The 21,595-nt window shown below is 41.8% G+C and overlaps 1 protein-coding gene across 1 annotated transcript in view; it reads left to right on the top strand.

The window, feature by feature from the left end:
- The window catches only part of CUX1 (cut-like homeobox 1), a 206,544-nt gene that overhangs the window by 65,550 nt on the left and 119,399 nt on the right, over positions 1 to 21,595 (top strand). The window contains exon 4 of the mRNA XM_014953031.1: positions 10,398 to 10,476. Within this exon, the coding sequence (XP_014808517.1) occupies positions 10,398 to 10,476 (79 nt within the window). The remainder of the gene's footprint in view (positions 1 to 10,397; positions 10,477 to 21,595) is intronic.

The following is a 21,595-nucleotide window of genomic DNA, read 5'->3' as shown; positions in this document are numbered from 1 at the left end:
CCCCCAGTATTTTCCATTTCTATAATACCAATTTATAAATACAGCCCCCAAAACCAGAACATTCTGTATTCCGTGGATATTTATCTTGTTCATTCCGATGAAAACTGTTCCAGTTATCAAATATGCAGTTTCCATTAGTAGTTGGAAATAACTTTTTTTGTATAGATCTTGATGCTTTAAATAGCTGGATTTTTTATGATGACAGTTAAAGTAAAAGCATTATGAAATGGAATTTAGCATGCTACAAATTTTAAAATGCATTCCCACTTCAATGTGAGACCCTATTAATTCATCGCTGTAGTATAATTTTATTATAGTACTTTTTCCTTATTTAGGATTTTAATGGAAATTTGAAGGCAGGTTTTTTTTTAAATGAATAGAATGTTGTGTCTGATTCAAAGCTGATGGTATTCTTTTGATTGTTGTGGGTAACTTTCCTAACTTCCCTGGAACATTTCAGGTCTGGATGGTGTAAATAGGCTATTGTGAGCAGGACAGTTAGAAGAGGTGTAAATTTCCTGATGTTTCTATCTTAAATCTCGTTTGTTTGTTTTGTCTTTTTTTTTCTTTTTTTTTCTTTTTTTTTAGTTTTTTGTCTTATGTTTTTCCTGAGAATGCAACTTCTTAATGGTTTGCTCACCATGTGCTGGGCTAAATATAGTACAGAATCAGAAAAGGCTAAAGAGCTTTATCATTCAATCATAAAATGATTATATACCATTTGCAAGTTGGCAAGGCACTGCTTCAAGCAACCATCTCAAGAAGCTGTGTTCTGAGTAGGTCATTGTGTGATACCATGTTTACACCAGTGGATGGATTTTTATACGCAAAACCTTAAAAGCAAACAAAAAGTTATGTTCTTGGGCTATGCTAACTTACAGAACTAAAGTTGTGGTATGGAAATCTAATGTTGGAATCCATATTTGTGAAGTCATCAAATAGATATTTTAAGGCTGGGAAAGGATTTCCTGAGGTCATTAGCATTCTTTTCATGTGGCATAACAGCACTGTCCAACAGTAATGCAGTAATCCCTCATTTGGAGAACCCTTTAAGGCACATACTCCAAAACAACTCAAAAACCTCACTGGACTTTATTTCTGTGAAAACTATTTCTCATATTCTTCTCACAAAGCAAGGATTTTTAAGGGCATTGCCATTCTGATGAGACCACTCTGGTTCCCCATGTAGCTGAATTGCTCTTTAAACTATTAATTTGGTCAGTAGAGTAATTTAATAATTTTCCATATGCAGACAACAGAAGCTGAAAATCAGTTTGGTGTGCTGGAACTACTAATCATGCCTTTGAAGGAGTTCTCTTAATAATGTGTGTGCCTAAACAACTTCAGACCTACTTTCCTCTTGCATTTTGAGGGAGTATTCAGGAGCTGATAGTTCTTTTTTTTTTCTTTTTTTTTTTTTTTTTTACCCCCTTTAATTTCCTTATGTTAAATTTACAAACCTAATTAATACAATTTCTTTCCTGTAGGTTCACTCCATGATGGCTCAATTAGAGTAGCAGTAGAACTGTGGTTCAATATTCAGGCCAGCTTCATAATTGAAAACACATTTTCTTCTCAAAAGCTGCAGCTGGTTTGGTTCTGCTCATGCAGAAAAGGATATAACCTTGCATAACATAGGAAATGAACGGTTGAGAGAGAAGCCAAATTCAATTTCAGTCAGATATTTTGAGGATAAGTCCATGATCTATGGAAGCAAGGGAATGAAAAGTGTGTGTATGTGGAAAGCAGCGTATTCAGCACTCTATTAATCACGGCTAGCCTGGGTGCTGTTGTGTGCTGTTGCGTTAGCACTGATTCTAGTACAGAGGCTGGAGAGCAGCCAAGCACTCCAGAAGTTAACCTCTTAAAGACCCTGAGCTGCTTTCTGTTGAATAAATGTAATTTTGTGGTCAGAAATAAATGCTTGTGATGTAGCAGGAGCTTTGAAAACAACAGCGTGGCAAAGCTATTACAAATTGCTCTGTGTTGGGGAAGTCAACAGCATACATCAAAATTCAGAGCTCGCGTCCTGCTGATTTAGGCCCAGAGCTTTCCCGCTTTTCAATGAAAAGTCCCGTTAAACCACTCCGTGTCACAAAATGGAGTAAATCTAATATTTTTGGCGGGTAATTGTTTTCTTTTAACGTCCACTCCACGGGGCGTGGGTGGTGGGTGATTTCCTTTGTATAAGGGGAGCAGGGGGACGGTTTTGTGCTTCGTCTTGATGCTGTTTCCTGACGCGAGCGGGGAAGGGTGAGAGGTGCACAGCCTGCTTTTGGGGTAACAGCAGCACAGCAGCAGCGTTTCATTTCTTTGTTTACACAAGGGTGTAAATGATTATTTATTTATTTTTGGCTGGCTTGATTGCAGTTTAAACAACATCTTTCCCTGAGCAAGGTGATTTAAATGTGCTCCAGCGTCTCAACGGCAGATGTGCTCCCCTTGATGAGTGTGTAGGATGTCTGCTGCCAGCACTGGGCTGGGGGTACTGGGCTGAGAATATCCCTGAGATAATCATGGACTCATGGAATGGTTTGGGCTGGAAGGGACCCTAAAGATCATCCAGTTCCAACCCCCCTGCCCTGGGCAGGGCCACCTCCCATTAGAGCAGGTACACCAGCAGGTCAGATCCGTAGCTCTCCCCTGATCTGCTCTCTCCAGCAATGATGGTCACTAGTCCCATTGATGGTTACTAGTCCCAGCTGTTACCTTTGAGGTCCCTTTCTCGTCTAGAAGAGATGCTTAACTCCAGACTGATGGACAGAACTGTAGAAATGCTCAAATAGAGTCACAGCTACCTTCCTGGAGCCTCTCCTATGTTTGCCTCTTTCTCCTTCTTGTATTGATACCTTCCTGGGACAAACCTCAGCTACTGGGGTAGCAGGCAAGGTCCCAAACCTAACATACACCACCAGAAGAAGCAGTAGGCACCATGCACCCTTCTGAAGCTCTTGCAGGTTCACTTCCACCCCATGCAGTGTGCAGGCAAGTCATACTGAGGCAGCAGCTACTACTAGGGCAACTTTGGGGAGGATCAGCCCAAATCCTCTTATTTTTATATAATTGACAAAGTGCTGAAATTTCTGTTGGCAGCTGGTGGGCTGTCTATATTAAGGCCTGCTATGCCGCTGCCACGCGTTTGGGTGAAATGCTAACAGTGGTGGGAAACTATTTATGCAAAATTCAGACAGGCAGCACTGTTTCAGTTCGCAGTGTCAGGAGTATCTTCTCATCCTTTTAAAAAAAGAGAGCTTGAAGTGTGCTGGAAGGAATGGGGATAGGAGGACTGTGCTGGGCATGGGATTTTGCTGAGTGTCATTATAATACAGTTCCTGTTTCTCCAAATACAGAATTCTTCCTGTATTTATTACAAAATTACTATGAGGTTCTTTACAAGCCAGGGTCTGGTCTTGCTTTGCTGTAATAGCAAAGCAAAAGGGTAAGCTCAGTATAAAATATTAGCAAAAGATTACATTTTGGTATTTATGTGCAGGTGGATATTGCACAAACGTAGTTAATGAGCTCCTTCTTGCAAGGATTCCTCTGCCCTAATTTTTAAAATACTTACAAGTTTCCATAAGGGAGAGAAGCAGTGGTGGGTTCTAGGTCACTGTTCATGGAGGCAGGAGGGGCTGACGGAGAGGGGCCAGGATGCTGGCATTGTCCTGGCTGTCCAGGGGAATCTTTTGTCCTTCATGGACAGCTTTTGAGAAGCAAAGTCCTTATTTCTGTGGCCAAGCTGTCCTTTAGATTGTTTTACTTAAGCATGAACAATACCAATGTCTCCAGTAAACTACCTGGTTACATTACAGTGTATAATGTGAACTAATACCTATATTAACAAAGTTAATACACTTTCATACTGTAAAGACTGATTGATAGACTACTTAGGGAAGGGAATTTTCCTAACATTTGGCACCTTGACCACTCTTTTGCTATCCATATTTTGTCTCTCCATTTTCATGCCATTCCCAGTCAATTCCAGCATGGGGTTGATGCTGGCAAATGTCCTTGCCCCAGGCCTGGATGCCCACCTCCTCCCTCGCGCTGTCTTCAGCAAAGGCACGGGATGAGTCTGATCAGTTTGCTGGCATGATGGAAAATAAATTCTTCCTCTCCTTCCCTGCTTAGTTTTCCATGGAGCCAGTGAGCTGAATCATGCCACGGCTGTGTGATGGCAAGATCTGATGCAAGAGAAGCAGGAGCCTATGGCCCCGGGCAGGAGGAGGGAGTGGGGCTGCTCCGTTTGGTGCCTGCCTGACAGATGGATTAGGAGTTGAGGGCGAGCAGGAACGGAGAAAATGCGGCTCAGAAATGCAGAGAGGTGTGAGGAGGGAGACACACGGGGTTATCAAAGGATCCAGGAGAGGTTGGGTGATGAGAGCAGACCCACCGTCGCACTGATCTGAAGGCAGGGCGGCAAATAGTAAAAGCTTATTTAAACAAAGCTGTCATTCTGCTGTCAATATCTGGAGGCACATGTTGGGCTGGGCTGTTTTACTGGGAAGGAAGATCAAAGATTGGAAAAGCAACAAGAAGCTGTCCTGTGAGAACGAGGGAGCTGAGCTTTCCTCAGGGGATGGCAGCGTCGTTTGTCTGGGAAAATCAGGATTTATCTGGGCATGAAAGGAAGAGAAGGCTTCAAGGGTTGCAGCTGTTTTGCAGTGGAGGGAAGCAGAATTGTAAAGTTGAAGGACTGGAGTCCCTCTTAAAGCTCTCTTCTTAACTTGAAGTTAAACCAACAAGTTGGTGAGGCAGGAGTGCTCTTCCCCAGCTTTTCCCTGCCAGTATATCTATGCACTGCACCCAGGCAGCTTTGTTAAACAGATTGGCATTGTATCCACTCTGTGAAGTCCTTATTTTTGTTAAAGAATTTATAGCACAGCTAAAATATACGCCATATGCTTAAAGCAGCTGCACAGGATTCATTTCTTTTTTATTTTGCCTCAAAAATCTTTTAATTGCAGGAAAGAGAAAAAAAATAGAGTATTTTTACTTTTCTTCTGTCAGCTGCAAAAAAAAAAAATTAACTGGGCTGATGAACTATATATTCATATTAATTTGTAAAATTAGAGTGATATTTTTATTAATTTATTAATATCTGTTGGTATTAGGGAAATCAAGCCAACTGTGCACGTACCCTGTGTGGTTCCTAATCCGGAGGCACAGAGCGTGTTGTAGGGCTGTTGCACCACCTTAGCAACTGATGGGCTGTTTTATCTGCCCGAGCAGCAAAGCTCCGTTGTAATGGCTTCAAAGAAAGACTGATGCCATTGCAGAGCATTAATAATGCCTGCTACAACCCCCGTTTGATTCCCAGGCAGCTATTCAAGAATATAGCAGGGCTTAAAATAACGGTGCGTTAATGAGTTGTTACCGTGCTTTTTCCCTTTGTTTAATACGTTTCCTACAATTCTTAATGGCGTTTTGGTAGCTCGAAGTAATTGAAGACAAATGGAAAAACTTTGTGATGCAAAACAATACGACAAAAGATGTGTAAGAGAGCTTTGCAAATGAAGGGGATGGGTGTCTCGTTAAGGCATCTATTTATTAAAAATCAGTACAGAAAAAGAACTTCTGTTCCAAGTCATTTATTTTTACTTGCCAAGTTAGTTCCAGATTGGGTACAGGACAGTAAAAGACCTATCTTTCATGTTAAGGTGGCGAATGAGACTGAGAATTGCAACTGAAGAACAATGAGGATAAGTAGGAGAGTTAGAACTACAAAATCTGTATTTAGCATAGTTGTGTGAATGCTTGTGTTTGGATACGCAGCTAATTGTACCGCGAGTAAATCATCAATATTTCAGTGGTGCCACACAAATGCAGAAAGCAATGGGATCCCTTCACTAAGGAGTTGCCTTCGGGATGCTGAGTTGTCTAAAAACAAAAGAAAACCACAGCAGTGCTGAGCTGAATGATCCAAGCTGATCTGTCAGGACCAACACATCGTGGCCATGTGCTGGTATCATGGTCTGGAAATGTGTTAATGTGCTGATATCTCTAAGTTCAGAGAATTTAAGTGTCGATGCAGAATGCACCAGCATCTGGCAGTCCCGGCTTCCTTGCAAAGAGCTTTATCTTCCTGTTCCATCTTTAAATTCAGTAACACAATTGTGCAGCCGCCTCTCTGAGTGCCGTGGATGAGACAACACCACGTACAGTACAGCATCGAAGGGCATTCCACTTCTGCAAACCTGAGTAGAGAATCCAGGTGATTTGTGGGGCAGCAGACATCAGACTTGAATTAATGCTGAAATTTCTTAGTGCGTAAAGAGTGACAGATTCAAAAAAAAAAGCCACAGACTTGACTCCTCTGTTTTTGAACTTGACTGGACGTGGCAGAATAGGAAGGAGGCAATGTGCAGATAAAACTATATTCAGCATCTTCCCTGACATAGAGGGCCAGATTTATGGTGCTTACCTAAACGTGGAGGTAGAACTGCTGATTTTGTTGATGAGATTTTGATTTTAGCCAGGTGTAGAAGATATTAAACTGTGACCAAACCTTCCTAAAACGGGCTGTCCGTGCTGCTGGAGTCTCATGCCAGCAGCATCGGGCAACCAGCTGTCATTCTGGCAACGGAAAATGGGAGCAGACCAAGGAGGCCTTCACAGGCGAGTTGGAGAGAGGTGACTATGGAGGGGAAGGGTGTCATTCACCCTCCAGGATGAACTTGGTACCCTGAGCAACAACTCCTGAAGGCACTTGACCTGGAAAAATAAGGTGGATAAAGGGAGGACTGCTCTCACCCTGGTGTCTCGCTGTGGCTCCCTCCGTATAGCTCCGGTGATATTTTAAAGATGAAGAGTGTGCTAAGGAGGGAGGATTCCTCGTGTCTCATTTCTGTTATCTCAGTATAGCGCCAGTGGTATTATCAAGACAAATAGTATGCCAAAACTTAAAAGTGAACATATGTTTATGGGGGTGGTGGGGAATACAGAGGTCACTGTTGTTTCTTTCTAGTCAGAGAAGACATAATGGGGCCTGGTTTAGATAAATTAAGATTGGAGCTAAGCTCATGTCAAGACTACGCTAGTGTAATTATAAGTTGACTTCTTTCAGGGTCCCTGAAGTTTTTAGAGTCAAATAAAAATGTTCAGCAAGAGTTTTATAATGTAGTTCAACTGTTCTAGAGTGAGCTGATTGCAGCTCAACCTTGTTGGCTCCTGAACCAATTATACTTTGAATTGAAAAATTTTCAGTGAACTTCCAAATACTTTCTTCTGTGTCATTTCAGTGCTCTGTTTCCTGTTTCTGGACTTCATTTATATTTTGCTATTTTGATGTCTTTTTCATCCCATATTTCCTTACGCAGCTGGAAGCTGGCATTGTTAATTATTTTTTTATTCCAGTTAAAGTTGTCATGGTGCTTTTTTGAAATTTTATTTTAAGATATAAAATAGTTGCGGTGCTTATTTTTGTTGGAACTTTAAACCAGACATTAAAAAGTCTTTCTGCCTGGTGGGATTGTTAGGAATTCTGCTGCTCAATTTGGGGGCTAGGGTGGGGTGGAAAGGTGTGAAAGTTCCAGTGATTTACAAACTGCTTCTGTCAGAAAGTCCCTGATCAACTTGGAAGATGTTGTTTCAATTCTGTTTTATATTTCAACCATGATAAAAATGGTGAGGAGTGAATAAACCATATTTTTTGTAATACTTGGGGAGAATATAAGTACAAATGCCCTTTATTAAAATGTGAAAAAACTGTAATAGGAAAACAAATCCATCCTGTTATTTCGCAGAAATGCAGGCATTTTAAATGCTTTGATTTTTGTCAAAGGGGCAAATGAATTTTTCAAAATACAGTACAGAATCAGTTCTGTAATGCTAATTGCATTTAATAATAGTAATTTAAATTTGGCTGTACTCTGCTGAGCAGCAGCGAGAGAAAATTGTATGTGGGAACGTTAAAGTCCAGAAGTCTAACATATGGTGTGCTTTGGCCTTCAAAGTCTGTCTTTATGTACCCATGAAATATCTCAACTGCACAAGTCTCTCTGATGGCTGCCCCCTCCTTTCGCGCCCGTTCACCGACGGTGGCTGATACTCCCAGGCATTGATTTGCACTACCCGGTGCCTCTCTGCCTTTGGCAGTTTGTTCCATATTCTAATTTCAAATACTCTTTGTGTGAAAATGTTCTAACCGAATTACTTATGTTCTCGTTCCCTAATGAGCATCGGTCCATCTGTGATTGCTTGAATTCAAATTAATAAATGGGTTATTCACAACCATCAATCCCTCGCTCTCCCGCACGTCACATGCCCTGTGAGATTCCAGTGCCTTTCCATAGCTTTTCCTGGTGAGAAGACTTTAAAAGACAAGTATGGGCAGCATTTCTTGAGTATTTATATCTGCTCTCCACATCTTCCATTATTTTGCTTGTTTATCATCTTTCCAATACCTTTTTTTTATTCAATTGATAAGAATAAGATGCAAATAGGTCAGGCTCCAGTTATGCTACACCTCCACCAAGCTACATAAATTAACCCAGATTTAGGGGGGATGTAAGCAAAACAGAAATTTGATTTGTTTCTCTAAATACAGCCTCGTGTTGTGTTAAATTAACTTGTCTCTTTGCAGCCTCTCGCCATCTCTCTCAAGATTTCATGGCTGCTGCCAAACGCTGCGCAGATGCTTTCGCTGTCCTTATTTTCCTCTTTGACCCCCTCCCCTCCAGTCTTTTCTTGGTTTATACGTTGTGCATTGTGCTTCCGTGTAATTTCTACAATTGTCCTTGTCCTTTGGTTTTCTGGCCTTAATCCGCTCTGTAATGATCTCTACAAGTCACTTATCAGCCATAAGACTAATCTATACACGTCACGTGCCGTTCCCCCGCTCTGCTCCTGTGCACTTTGCGTCTGGCTCCCTCCATTATTTTAATCATCTACATTGTAGGCTTTATTTTTTTTTTTTTTTTTCCTCCCCAAATCCTTCCCCGCGCAAAGTCATTTTCCTACAAAGTAAACAGAAGTGGCACCACATCTGACCCCGCAGCACCCTGGGCTTATCTCTCCTCCTCCCTGCGCCGCTTCCTTTCCCTGGCACCCTCTGCTTCCCCTGCCGGGGCGCCCGGCACCCGCCCGCCTTCTGCCCTGCTTTTCGGGGCCAGCAAATCTCCCTCCCCTATAATAAAATATCAGATACTTTCCTGAAATACGGATACAGTAAACGCTGCCCATTGTTTCTGCCTTATCTACCAAATCAATAACGCAGGGAAAGAATTCAAGGACGTTTTTAAGACAGGACCTTCCTTTTTTTAGTACGTGTTGACGTACGCACCTTTAAATGGTTTCATAATATTAACTGTTTTTCAAATACACAGAAGAATTTATATCAGGTCTTTGTATCCATAGTTCTTCAGATCCTTCCGTACTTTTTTATTAAAATATGGGAACGATAATCTCCATACTTTTAGTTTCCTGATCTTGGTAAGCAGCCTCAGAACTGTGTCAGGCTTTCCTGTTTCCCTTTCTGTCTTTTTCTGCTGTGGAGTAATAATTCAATGGACCTGATCTTGGGTTGGTTTGGTTGTTTTTTCATCAATATTTAGTAATTATAAATGCTCTGTTTTCTTGTACATTGGGAAAATACATGTTTACAAGAAAAAAGTTGTTGTGGAATACATATTTTATTCTCAGAGACATAGCTCTGCATTTCCTTCTAAAACGACGTTTTAGATGAAAATACAGATTTAGAGAAAAGAACAGATTGTGTGAGGTAGTATTTTCCTTCACCTGGGCAGGCAGCTGCTTAGATTAGCATTGTGTGTATTGCAAAACATGAAGGGAAGTCAGAGGAGCCTGGCTTGGGCTCAGGAGTCCAAGAGAGTATCTAGACCTCAAGGGTCTGTACCTGAGCTTTATTAAAAAACTTATTTGCATGTAGAAGGTTCACAGTTGTTTAGTGTTAAGTGGCACAGGGCACCCAACAAGTACATCTTTTCATCCTCTCATGGGCTTAGTGGAAACAATAGAAAAATATATTTGCCACAACAAAGGCAGAGCGCGACATCAGAAGTGCACGCGGTTCCCATTTGTTGTGCTGGATCTTAATAAGTGGTAAAAGAAAACAGTTGTTGAGGATAGAACCTGTCTGGCAAACAGCATGCTTTTGATAAAGATTTAAAGTCAAGAATCACAATAGACAGTAGTGTTCATAAAAATACTGATGCTTGTTATTGCACTGAAATAGGACTTTAAATTATATTCAGTACAAATGTCTTAGAAATATTCTTATGAGACTGCTTCCATAGGAGCTGTACACAGGAGACTCGAGTTCCCTTTTAAAGTATTAACTAGTTTTATATGAAATAGATTAATTTATTTTTATAACTAAGTGTAAGAGTTGTATTGGAACAAGTCTAAAAGCCTTCTTCTCTGATCACCCCCTTTAGATTGACGCATTGGGCAAAAGAAGCAAAGAAGCAGAGGCAGCCTTCTTGAATGTTTATAAGAGATTAATTGATGTTCCAGGTAAGCAAATTATTTCCTTATTCTGAAAAACTGATGGCTTGTGTTTGTGTGAATGCTGCTGGGCATTTCTTATATCTTTGATAAGGTAAATATGAGCAGTGGCTTTACTCTGAAACTGATACACTCCAGTATTATTTCTAATGGAAAGAACTATAACTAAGGGACATTTCATGCCTTCTCTTACAACTGTTCCTTGCATTTACATGTTAATGTTTGTATGAATCATTTTATATTATTACAATATTGTGTGATTTGCAGTAATTTGTTTATTAGAGGCTTCAGACATTTTTAACAAAAAAGATACATATTGAAGCTTCATCAAGAAGTAGCGATATTTATGCTTTTAAAGCACAAGATTTTTCATATCTTTAAAAAAAATCAAAACCTTACTGAAAAGTAAATCACTACCAAATTTCAATTCTGTTCAGTGTAAATGTGATAATAAATTTTATTCAAAGGCTTTTAATGTATGTGTTTTCAACTTTCCTTTATGTTTGGCACTAGAAGTTTCCACTTAATTTCTTTTTACATTTTGGGAGTTTATTTTTAATTTTTTTTCCCCAATGGTAGAGAAATACTGCCTGAACAGATTTCTCTTTTTGCAACTTTGCAACCCAAAGATGAGAGGGAGTCAGGAGTCCGAGTCGCCACTTCCAAATCTTGGCCTGACTGAGCTGTTGGCATATGACTGTGTGTATATGATTTTATACTTGTATAGAATGTCAGTGTTTTATAAAATATTCAAAATACTTACTTCAAGAGAGGTTCTGAGATACAATTAATACTTCCAAGGGCTTTTAAGGCCTCATTACAAAGTGCACCCCAGTCTTCACTTGTTTTACCTTTTAAGGAGCAAATAAAAATTAATTTTTAAATGCTTTGTTTACAGCTTACCTGCTTAAAAGGCCAATGTTTTTCAGATGCTCAGTCAGAGCTAACACATATAGTTTTTTTATGCTTTCACACTTACAGTCAAGTAGTGACCAGTGGCCAGCTCCTGCTGTGTTAAGTGCAGTGTATGTAGAGAGATGCAGGGACTTGTCATACTCATCCTAGACCACAAGTGCCTCAGAAATGTAGTTTTTTAGGTTACTTAGCTATGGTCTGTGAGTTTTCATTTGTTTGTTTCCTGCTCATAGCCTTAGTAACGTTCCATAGGTGCAGGGCTGCCCTTGCACACCTGCTGGTGTGGTAGGAAGGGGCAGATGGCTTGTGGAGGCTCCTGATGGTTGCCCATGGACTGGGGGTGGTTTGGGCTGGCACAAGCTGTGTTGGGCACAGGATGGGCTCTCCCAGCTGCATTTGGGAAAGGAAGCCCCTCCATGAAACTCTACTGACATTCAAAGGAGAAGAAGCTGCAGCCCAGGGTGCTCCTTCCCTGCCACCGTTTGGGAGGCGAGTGGGTTTGATTTCTCATGGTCTGTTTCTTTTCACGACTGAGTAGTGGTGTCAAACAAAAGCTGTGTGGGATCCTTTTCATGCTCTTGTGCAGAGGCTTCTTTCTGAAGCCTGGCATTACCACAGGTGCTGGGATTGGAGCAGCAGAGTCCAACTGAAGCCTTATAGAGAAGGTTGGACGTGCATCCCACCCATGTGGTAGGATCTAAATGGCCAGGGACTTTGCCAGCACTTCTTTGTAGGAGAAAGAATTTTCTCCTTTCCTTCATTTGCAAGAGGAAAATTTACACCCCTTCTTCCACACTCCACAATCTCTCCCTTGTCCGGCCTTCCCCTGCGCATGCCTTATGTTATGTGTCAGAGAAGTATTTCTTTGATATTCTTACTACATGTAAAAATCCTGGCCTGGCAAAGTTGTGAGCGCGATGGAGTCTGTGGGATTAGAAATATCTGAAGGTTTTAGTCCCCTGCTATGTCTGCAGGCCCGAGAGGCACACGAGGAGCATACTGACATTGCTAAAGCAAATTCCAGGTTGGGGAGCAGCAGTCCAGCCAGTCTCCTGTAGCTGAACGCAGGCGGAACAAATACTCACCATTTACAACACGTACTGCAACGAAAAGGAAAACAGGAATTAGGAATGTGTGGCGCTGGCATTCGTCACGCCGTGGTCGGGCTGAGGTTGGTGTATGCACTTAGGGGCTTGCTTCATTCTATTGGGGTTTGTTATTCCTTCTCGTAGTGTGTAGACTTTTACATGGAGTGTGTGTCCGTGGAGGGCTTTCCTTTATAAAAGACCATCAGTATTCATTTATCACATGTGGTGGTGTGCCTCTGTGTGGCTTTACATATCTTTTGACCTGTCCATTTGGTATTTCAAATATTTAGGTATACTTTTAGCTCCAAAATCCTGCTGTGTTTTCTTTTCGGTGTGAGGAGGGAGCTATGATGTTTGGAGAAAGCTATGACTGGAATGCTGCGGAGTGGTTATTTAGCATTAAGCATCACTGTTACATGACAAGGGTGCAATTTTATCAGACTTTCAATATCCTTTATAGGACCATATAATAATTGCAGCTGAAGTCTAATTCCCGGCAGCCAATTTTATGGTTCTTGAGGAAAGCGTGGATTCCTCTCCTCAGTAATAATGTGCACACTTTATATAATTAAAAAGGGCTTCTATTTTAATTTTACTATAAAATGATCTGTATTGAAACTCCAGCTACGGTGCTTTATGGATTCAGCTATGTTTAATGATTTTCTTTCCTGACTTGACCAGAGTTTTCACTCAGGCTCACCAGGAAGGAATTTGTGGGAAGGGTGGTATTTTACTTGTAAATTTTCCTATATACATTAGGGGGTTTCTCTTTAAAAGGTAAAACAGACCATTTCATATCTCTCTTCAGCTTCATGATACTGTTAAAGTAGCATTATCATTGGCTTGTGCTGCAAAATTTATCCTTCCTAAAGGAAAGTACGAGTCAAGGAAAACATTTTGTTTTATGTTCATTTATACAGCTATAATTCTCACTCAGATCATTCTGTCTTGCTTGAGACGGAACATTTTTAATTAATGGAATTAATTTTCTCATTTAATTGCCTTATTTTCAGTATGCAGTACAGAGCTAGAGAAAAGTGAATGCTGGCACATGAATTGCACTAATCAACAAGGTTGTCACAACTTACCTTTAAAAATAATGTGAATATATTTATTTTGAAGGAAAGGGAGGTTGGGTCTGTATTTTGAGGAAGCTTTCTTCTATCTGTACAGGATTTTTTTCTCTCTTGTTTTTTAAAATCCGTATATTATGTTAGCACCCTTGACTTTTAGGGTCTTAATCTTGCAAATGCTTCAAGTGAAATTGGAGCCCTGTTGTGTAATTGTTTGGAGGATCAGGGTTGCTTTGCAGAAACAATATATTCATAATACTGTATTTATAAAGCTTTGAAAGAAAAAAAATAAGCATTAAAAATACTAAAAATTCAGTGTTTTTCTTTCAAAATGGAATGGTGTTCGCTACTTAATTTTTTTAAAAAACAGAACTTTACTGTAATTTTCAAGTAAAAGTTAAAATGCAGAGACCCAGAGTGAATGGTGGATGACAGTGTCTGGATAAACTGGTTCAACAGAGTTTCACTTTATGCTGTGTCTCTATTACTGTGCAGCTATTGCACCGTTGGATTTGCTCAGTTTTCAGGATTACTTCTGTTAAGCACAGCTCCTGTGCAGGCAAAGAAGAAAGAATTCTGCCTTTAGACAGAAAATCTGCTATCTTGATGTGCAGCAACTAAACCGAGTTTGCGTTGAGTGGTTGTTTGCCTAGAAAAGCTAATTGTGTCTCTTTTACAACACTGCTAAGAGTTTGCCACCAAAGAGGAGAACCTGAAAGCTTGTCTTCTTCCCATTTCTCCCCTTGCTCCGGGGTCCCATTGTGGTGCTCTGACACCCGGCTCCTCTGCTGAACCTGCTCCCAGCCCTGGCACTCCCCGTGCTGCTCGAGGGATGGGATCACATCTCCGTTGTGCTCCCTCCAAATAGAACATGATACACGTGTTTGAGAACTGGGGTAGGTTAATGCAAACTGTTTGCTCTCGGCTTGGTGGGGACTGGGCAGCCTGCTAGGGTTGAGCCATAAATGGTCTGCATTTCTGCTTAATGGGAATTTTCTCATCAGGAAATGAAATTACTCTTACAGTGTAAAAGGGGGATGTGTGTGTGCTTTTGTTGGAGACTCTTCACAGGTCTCTGTTGTGATCAGATTTGCCATAAGTCTGGTGCTATATAATGAGTGTGATGTGTTTTTTAGCCCAGAGACCCACTATCTACGGAAAGTATAAAATAACAGAGAGGGTAAAAAGAAGAATTTTTTTTTTTTTTTTTTTAGTGTGCCCTGTCAAAACAATTAAAAGCAATAACAATGAAAAATGGCTGGAGTGGAAGTTTTATCTTTCCCTTACTCCTTGCCATCATAAATTTCACAGCCTGCCATGGGGGCTGTATCTTAGGGGTTTGAAGGAGAAGCAGGCTCGATCCCAGAGAGTTTTCCACACCCCCATTATTACATGTAGCATTTTTGTTTACATATAATCACAGTTCAGCCTCCCAAATTCAAACTGCCCTGCATAGGGCTTTCTTTTTTCTAAGGGATGATTTAACCAAGGAAACACAAACTTCTTTTAAAGTGAGTTAATTGGTAAAACACAAAATAAACGTTAGCAAATTACTTCTAAAGGCAGAAAAGAAATGTTGTTTCTCACCCATAAAGAGAGCCCCAGTCCTTCACCATGGAGCCCACACTAACACCAGTGTGAGATGAAGTGTTTATTGCTATCGCTCCGCTTGCTTGTGATTATTTACAGTTTAGCAAGACTCTGCAGACTTGTAGGGCTGTTTGGGCTAAGAGAATTCCATTTAAAGTGTACTTGATCAATGTTCCGAGGTTAAAGGTGATACAAGAAAAAAACAGATTTGATTTTTATTTTTTTTTTCCCCCAGAAAAATAATCTGCTCCTTATGTTGGAGGTGATAAATGTGTATGAAGTTGTATTTATATATGTTATGTGGCTTGTTTGGATTTTTTTGTAAAGCTTAATGTTAAGCAGAAAGCATAAAGGTTAATGGCAGCCCCGACAGCAGAAAGTCTGTATGGACTTTTACATACCCAGATGACCCAGAAGTTGCATGATGGGTTTAAATTGCAACACAAGCACACCCAGCCCTGTGCACCCGTAGAAGAGCTGGTGGAAGGTGAATTTAGGGGAGGCTTAAATAGGGGAGAAGGAAAAAGAGGTTCATTCCAAGGGACTGTGTTAAGCATATCCCAAGTTAGAATACTAAAAACATAAGTTAATCCTCAGACCACTCTTCATTGGGCTAATGGTTAATTGTTTGGCAAAACTCTGTCTAAAGAGCAAGACTAGGTTAGAGTATCCCCTCACTTTTTGGTATATCAAGACTAATACCAAGAAAAATTTTTGAGAAAAGTTTGGTATCGTTATAAACTGTGTGAAAAATCTTAATCAGTTCCTGGTTTGTTAATAGTATGTGCCAAAATGGTCACTGCTTTCCAAATCAAATATATTCAAATAAAATTGAAGATAGACACATAAAATGAAAAGGCTTATATTTTTGCTGCCCCTAACTTTACAAGGGAAATGAATATTCATAATTCATAATGTGCCTTTTCTTAATCTTAGAGGGAAAACAGTATTAGAGTGAGTGGTCGTAGGAGGAAAGGGAGCAAAATAGACTTGTTCATGGACAACAGAAGTAGTGCAGGCACCCCCTCGAATGGAGCAGAGGGTATCGTTCTGAACACACTTGAAAATCTGATAAAATTAAGCAGAAAATTGAGCATAGTTAATACTTCAAAGAGTGAAAAGCGGAAAATCCCTGAGGCTGCAGGCAGTGGTTGAGCTTGTGACTGTATCCCATCTGAAGACAAAATCCTTGCTGCTTCATCATCACCAGGTCAAAAAATGGAGTTGCATAAACATATGAAATATGCCCCAGTTTTGGAAGCTGGGTCTGGAAGAGAAGTTTGCGCAGAAAAAAAATTAAGAACTGTAGATATTGGGGATTTTCCCCAAATTGTTCTGGAGACCCCTGCACAGGGAAATGCCTGAGGTGGGGGGGGTGAGAGGGACAGTTTAAAGTCCAGGCTGCAGATGGGGGGTTTTGAGCAGCGTTTCGGAAGGGTCAGCGGCTGCTACCGATTTATTTACCAGAAGGGTCTGAATCGCCTGGGATGTTGCTCCAGCCTTTGGGTAGTCCGCTGAGGAATGTAGAAGTAGCTCATAATCACTTCAGCCTCTTTCCCTCTGGGGTTTGAATTCAGAGACACAGCATAAAATACAATTTTGGGTCTGTACTGGATGAACGCGCGCTGGTAGGGCAGACTGTTAGCATTACAGAGTTATTTTCAGATTGAAGTGCAAAGTCCTGGCCAATTCGCGTCTTTAGTTTTCACTCACTTGATCCTTGTGTTTTGAAACTGATGTCAAAATAACTAAAAATAGCTCTGCTACCTGGATTTGTGGCTTGAAATTGGGCTTGTCTGATCACATACTTTTTTCTTTCGTTTTTTCTCGTTGAATTAATAATCGGATAAATTCCTTTGTAAAAGCTGGAATAAATATTCGAAGGGAGAAAGATCCCTAAAGCATACACTTTAAAAAATTTATTGTGTGGTTGTCAAGCCCTATTTTACTTGGTAGGCTGGAGGCACGGAAGGAAGAGAGGGGAGGTGCAGATAAGGGGAAGGATGCAATGAACAGAGGCAGGAAGAATGTGCCGTATAAGAGCGGAGATATCCCTGCGGGCGCTGGTTTCTTCACCTGGAGGTTGTAACTGCAGCACCTTCTGAAAGCTGTTGCTTCAGGGAGAGGAGTTTTGGCTGCCCTGACCCCGGGGACCGGAGCCACGTGGCACGTTTGGAGCAAAAGAGGCAGATTGTGGATGCGACGGGGAATATTGGGACTTTCTCGGTTGCAGGAATGTGAACTGGAATTAGAATAAACCCCAGCTTTCGGAGGGTTTAGTGCTAAGTCTATTCAGAAGCTTTTAGGAGAAAGAAGGGATGATTGTGGCAGAAATGCTTTCAAACGTAGTGGAAGGTTCTTTTTTTATAATCTCAAAGTAGGAGAAATGAAACTTAGAGTACAAGTGATTTTCTGTAACTGTCCTTTGCTTTGCACCGAGCTCAGTGTGTGAGCAGTAAATTCCAATGTCTTCAACCACTATTAGAATATTAACAATCAAATCGGAGTGTTTTCAGTTGCAGTGGCTTCTCTTGTAACTCATCAGGTCCTTTTTCAGCTGACATAATGTAGTGCCATAAAATACTGTATCACCTATTATACATACCCCACTTTTTAATGTTAAAAAACTTCTCTGAGGATACATTTTGGCAACTCCTTTGAAAACAGAGGGAATTGCAATGCAATTCATCAAGGAGTCATATAATTTACTGTGCCTTATATGACCTTTTTGGATGCCAGGGTAGAGATGCATCTCATGCTCTGGGGCAGGGCCAGAGCATCTCTCCGGCAGTAGCTGTTCTAGAATTGGTAGATAAAAAAAAAAAAGGATGTTTTTAAATCATAGCCCACAAGATCTAAGAACCACATTCTGACACAGGGATCTATGTGATTGTGGTCAAATTGGCAATCTACCACCTCGCATCGTTTCGCTTAACCCTGCGAGCCTCGGAGAACTTTTCTGGTGATGAATGGGGAGGAAAAGCGCCGCTTTGATGCTGCTTCCCCCCCCCGTCTCCGTACTGAAGGGTTGTGTCAGGATTGTGGTGCTGCTTTACTGCGCTCACAGGGCAGCAGAATTTGGGGATTCTGCTTTTTTTTCTTTGCCTGGTAAGGAAAATGAGAGTCCCTCACCCTCTTGTGGGCGCTTTGAATTCCCCGGTACAGCCCTTACAAAATGCTCTGACAGCAGGAGGGTGAGGAGAACACCGCAAAAAAAAGTGGAAAAAAAAAAAAATAAAAGGGAGAGAGAGATCCCAGTCCTGTGGGATGGGGGAGTAAGAAAATATGTATAATTCTTGATTGAGGGAAGAACCTTTTCATGTTTTTTATGAAGTGAGGAGTTGGAAAGATGATGAGCTTTGTTTCAAACGGAATTACGGCTATAACTCTTCTGTCCCTGGGCTACCAGAGTCATAGGGGAAAAGGAGGAAAGCTATCATTTATTCCATGAAATCTTTGTCTCAGTCTCTCTAGGCTATTTCAATTTACCCCTGAAATTTCTGGGGAATAATTAATGAATTAATTAAGTATGCTGTGAGGTGTTTGAATATTCAAAAGCTACCATGTAATTATTATTTTTTCTAAAACACATTTTCAGGTTATTTTCAGATACGCAGCCTCCCAAGAAAGCACTTTAGTGCATCAAAAGCTAATAGAGCTTCTTCCTCCTCTTCCTGCCGCTCTCCGAAGGAAACCCGCTCCGCAGAGAGCGGCGTAGGGCTGAGCAGCCCTGCATTTAGAGAGCCAAAAACTTCTTTTACTTCATGATTCAAGTATTGTGACAGCGGAGCTGAACTTCTGGCTTTTTTTAAAAAGCAAAATCACATTAATGAAGGATTTTTTAATTTTTTTTTCTTTCCTCTCTCCCTTATCATTTTGTGTGGGCGTTTCTTGTGAGCGATCGCTAAGAAAGCTTTGCTTACAATGTGGTTTAGGCAACAGAAATACAGCCTTGTTGAAAGAAACACGTTGCCTTTCGATGAATTATTTTTAGATCCGAACCTTAGGAAACACATTTCCAGTGATATAAAATATTAATTGCCCCTGTAGTTCTGGCACTGTTTCATAACTTGCTTTCCTAACGTTTCCAGTGTTACAGGCCTGTAACCAAGAGGGAGGAGGGGATTTAGGAAAAGTCCTTTGTTTTGGAAAAGTCTCTTCAGGAGCTCCATTTTAAGATACCAGATGAACACATTTTGCCAATAAGCAGGAGAAGGCAGGGAAGGAGGAGCCGGGGGGGGGGGGGGGGAGGCTTTTGCAGCGCTTGACACAGTGAGAAGCCTCGCAGCCTCCCTGGAAATGGTTTGGTGGCCGTGATGGCCTTGGACCGGGCGAGCATCCCCCCCCAGCACCGGCATCCCCCCGCCCTCCCCGGCACCGCACCGGCATCCCCTCCCGCCGCTGCTGCCGCTGCTCCTCCGGCCGCTGCCTCCCGATCCGCCCCGCGCGATCCAGGCCGGGCATTGCCGCTCTCCGCCGGCCGCGCAGCCGGGGCAGCTCGGTGCCCGCCGCGGGCAGTCCCGGGGGCCGCGTCCCGATCCGCCCCCTCCCGCCTGATCCAGGCCGGGCATTGCCGCTCTCGGTGCCCGCCGCCGGCTCCGGGTTAGTCCCGCTCGGCCCCGGGCCCGCTGTGCGGGGAGAGACGGCAGCGGGAGCGTGCTTTAAAAACAATATATGTGTATATATGTATGTATATATAGAGAGAGGGTGATGGGCCGCGGTGCTCTGTAAACTCGACATTTAAACAATGACATAGTTTTTCCACTTCGTGCGAAATTCTCCTCCCCGCAGCCCGTCTCCCCGCCGGTCCCGTCCCCGGAGCCGCTTCCCACCCCCGGTACATTCTCCCGGAGCCGAGGTGGGCTTCTTGCTCTTTCCCCCCCTTCATCTCCCCCCCCCTCCACCTTTTCTTAAATAACGAGGGTGGTCCCAGCATACTCTGTATCGAGACAGCTTTTCATCAGTTGCTCATCAGCATGCTAATTGCTGTATGACTAATTATGCCCTGAATTCCAGTTGATTTTCTTAATGAGACAGCTGGGTTAATTATGTAATCGTATGATTACATTAGCCTAGAGTGCCCTGGCGAAAAGTAACGCAGGCGGGAGCGTGATGTCATCGGCGGAGCCGCGCTCACAAGGGGGTGCATTCATCCAGCCTAATGACAGGGGACCCACACTGCTCTTTGTGTAAACACTTAGATTGAATTATTAAGATCTGTGTCTTTTTTCCAGCTTGCAGAATGAGGGAGGAATGGGTCGTGGGGTTTTTGGGTTTTGTTTTTTTTTTTTAAAAAACGAAACTCATTTTGGAAATTCAATCTGGTCATGGATAGTCCTGTTTGTTACCCATCCTGGGCTGGGGTTTGCTCTGAGCTCAGCGTGGGGTTGCGGGTGGTGAGGTGCTGCCTCTAACTAGTCATGTAACCTGCTGTTTTCATAGAATCACAGAATCATAAAATGTTTCGGGTTGGAAGGGACCTTAAAGATCATCTAGTTCCAACCCCCCTGCCCTGGGCAGGGACACCTCCCACCAGAGCAGGTTGCTCCAAGCCCCATCCAACTTGGCCTTGAACCCCTCCAGGGATGGGGCGTCCACAGCTTCTGTTTTGGCGAGATCAATCTTTTGATCAATCTTTTAGAATTGTTCTTAAAATATGTAGTTTACATGCACGCACAGCAAGAACAACAAAGAACTGGTTCTCTTGTGCTGCTGCTCAAAATCAAAAGATTTCTCATTGGGGGATATATATGGTGCAAGGACAGTCTGAGAGGTGCTACTGTGGCTGTGTTGCACCAGCTTGTTGTGAATTGTTAACTGCTATAAAAACTACATTATATTTGTAACATTAATTTTTTTCACCTCTCTGTTCCTGGAGACATGTGCCACCTTTATTAAAACAGAATCTCATCACAACAGCAAGTCCAGGGACGTGCTCAGGGGGCTGCTTGGGAAACGGTACCAAAAGGGCAATTCATTGGGAAATAAGGGCAGGATCAGGCTTTGCAGATACTGGTTTTAAAACACAGCAGTTACTATTTCTTGTGTGGTAGCACAGAGGAAACCTTGCCGGGGATTGGATCCAGACGTGCTGGGCTGCGAACTAACACGTGATGCAAAGGGCTTCTTTGTGGGCATGGGATGCAACAAGTGGATTAGGAAAGCAGAACAGAATAGGAACCAGTAGAAAAAAATATTCTAAATTTAGTATAAAAAGTAGACATCTCGATTTACTCTTGGGTAATAATATTCTTGTGAAACGCTTTTTCAAGTTCTGGATTGTAAGATTCTTTTTACGAGTTTTTCTCATTTCTTATTTATCTTGTGCCTAGAAGGGTTTCTGAACTTTTGCAAGGTAGAGAAGTTTCAAACTTAAGAGAATAATTTGCGATGAGTTTTCCACATTTAAGTGTTAAGTGAGATGATTTTTCTCTTTTACAGGTTATAGAAAGGGCATTTCCT

Source organism: Calidris pugnax, unplaced genomic scaffold, assembly GCF_001431845.1.
Source record: "Calidris pugnax isolate Ruff unplaced genomic scaffold, ASM143184v1 scaffold133, whole genome shotgun sequence".
Taxonomy (NCBI): Eukaryota; Metazoa; Chordata; class Aves; order Charadriiformes; family Scolopacidae; genus Calidris; species Calidris pugnax.
The sequence above is the reverse complement of the archived record's forward strand: the minus strand, read 5'-3'. Positions and strand labels throughout refer to the sequence as shown.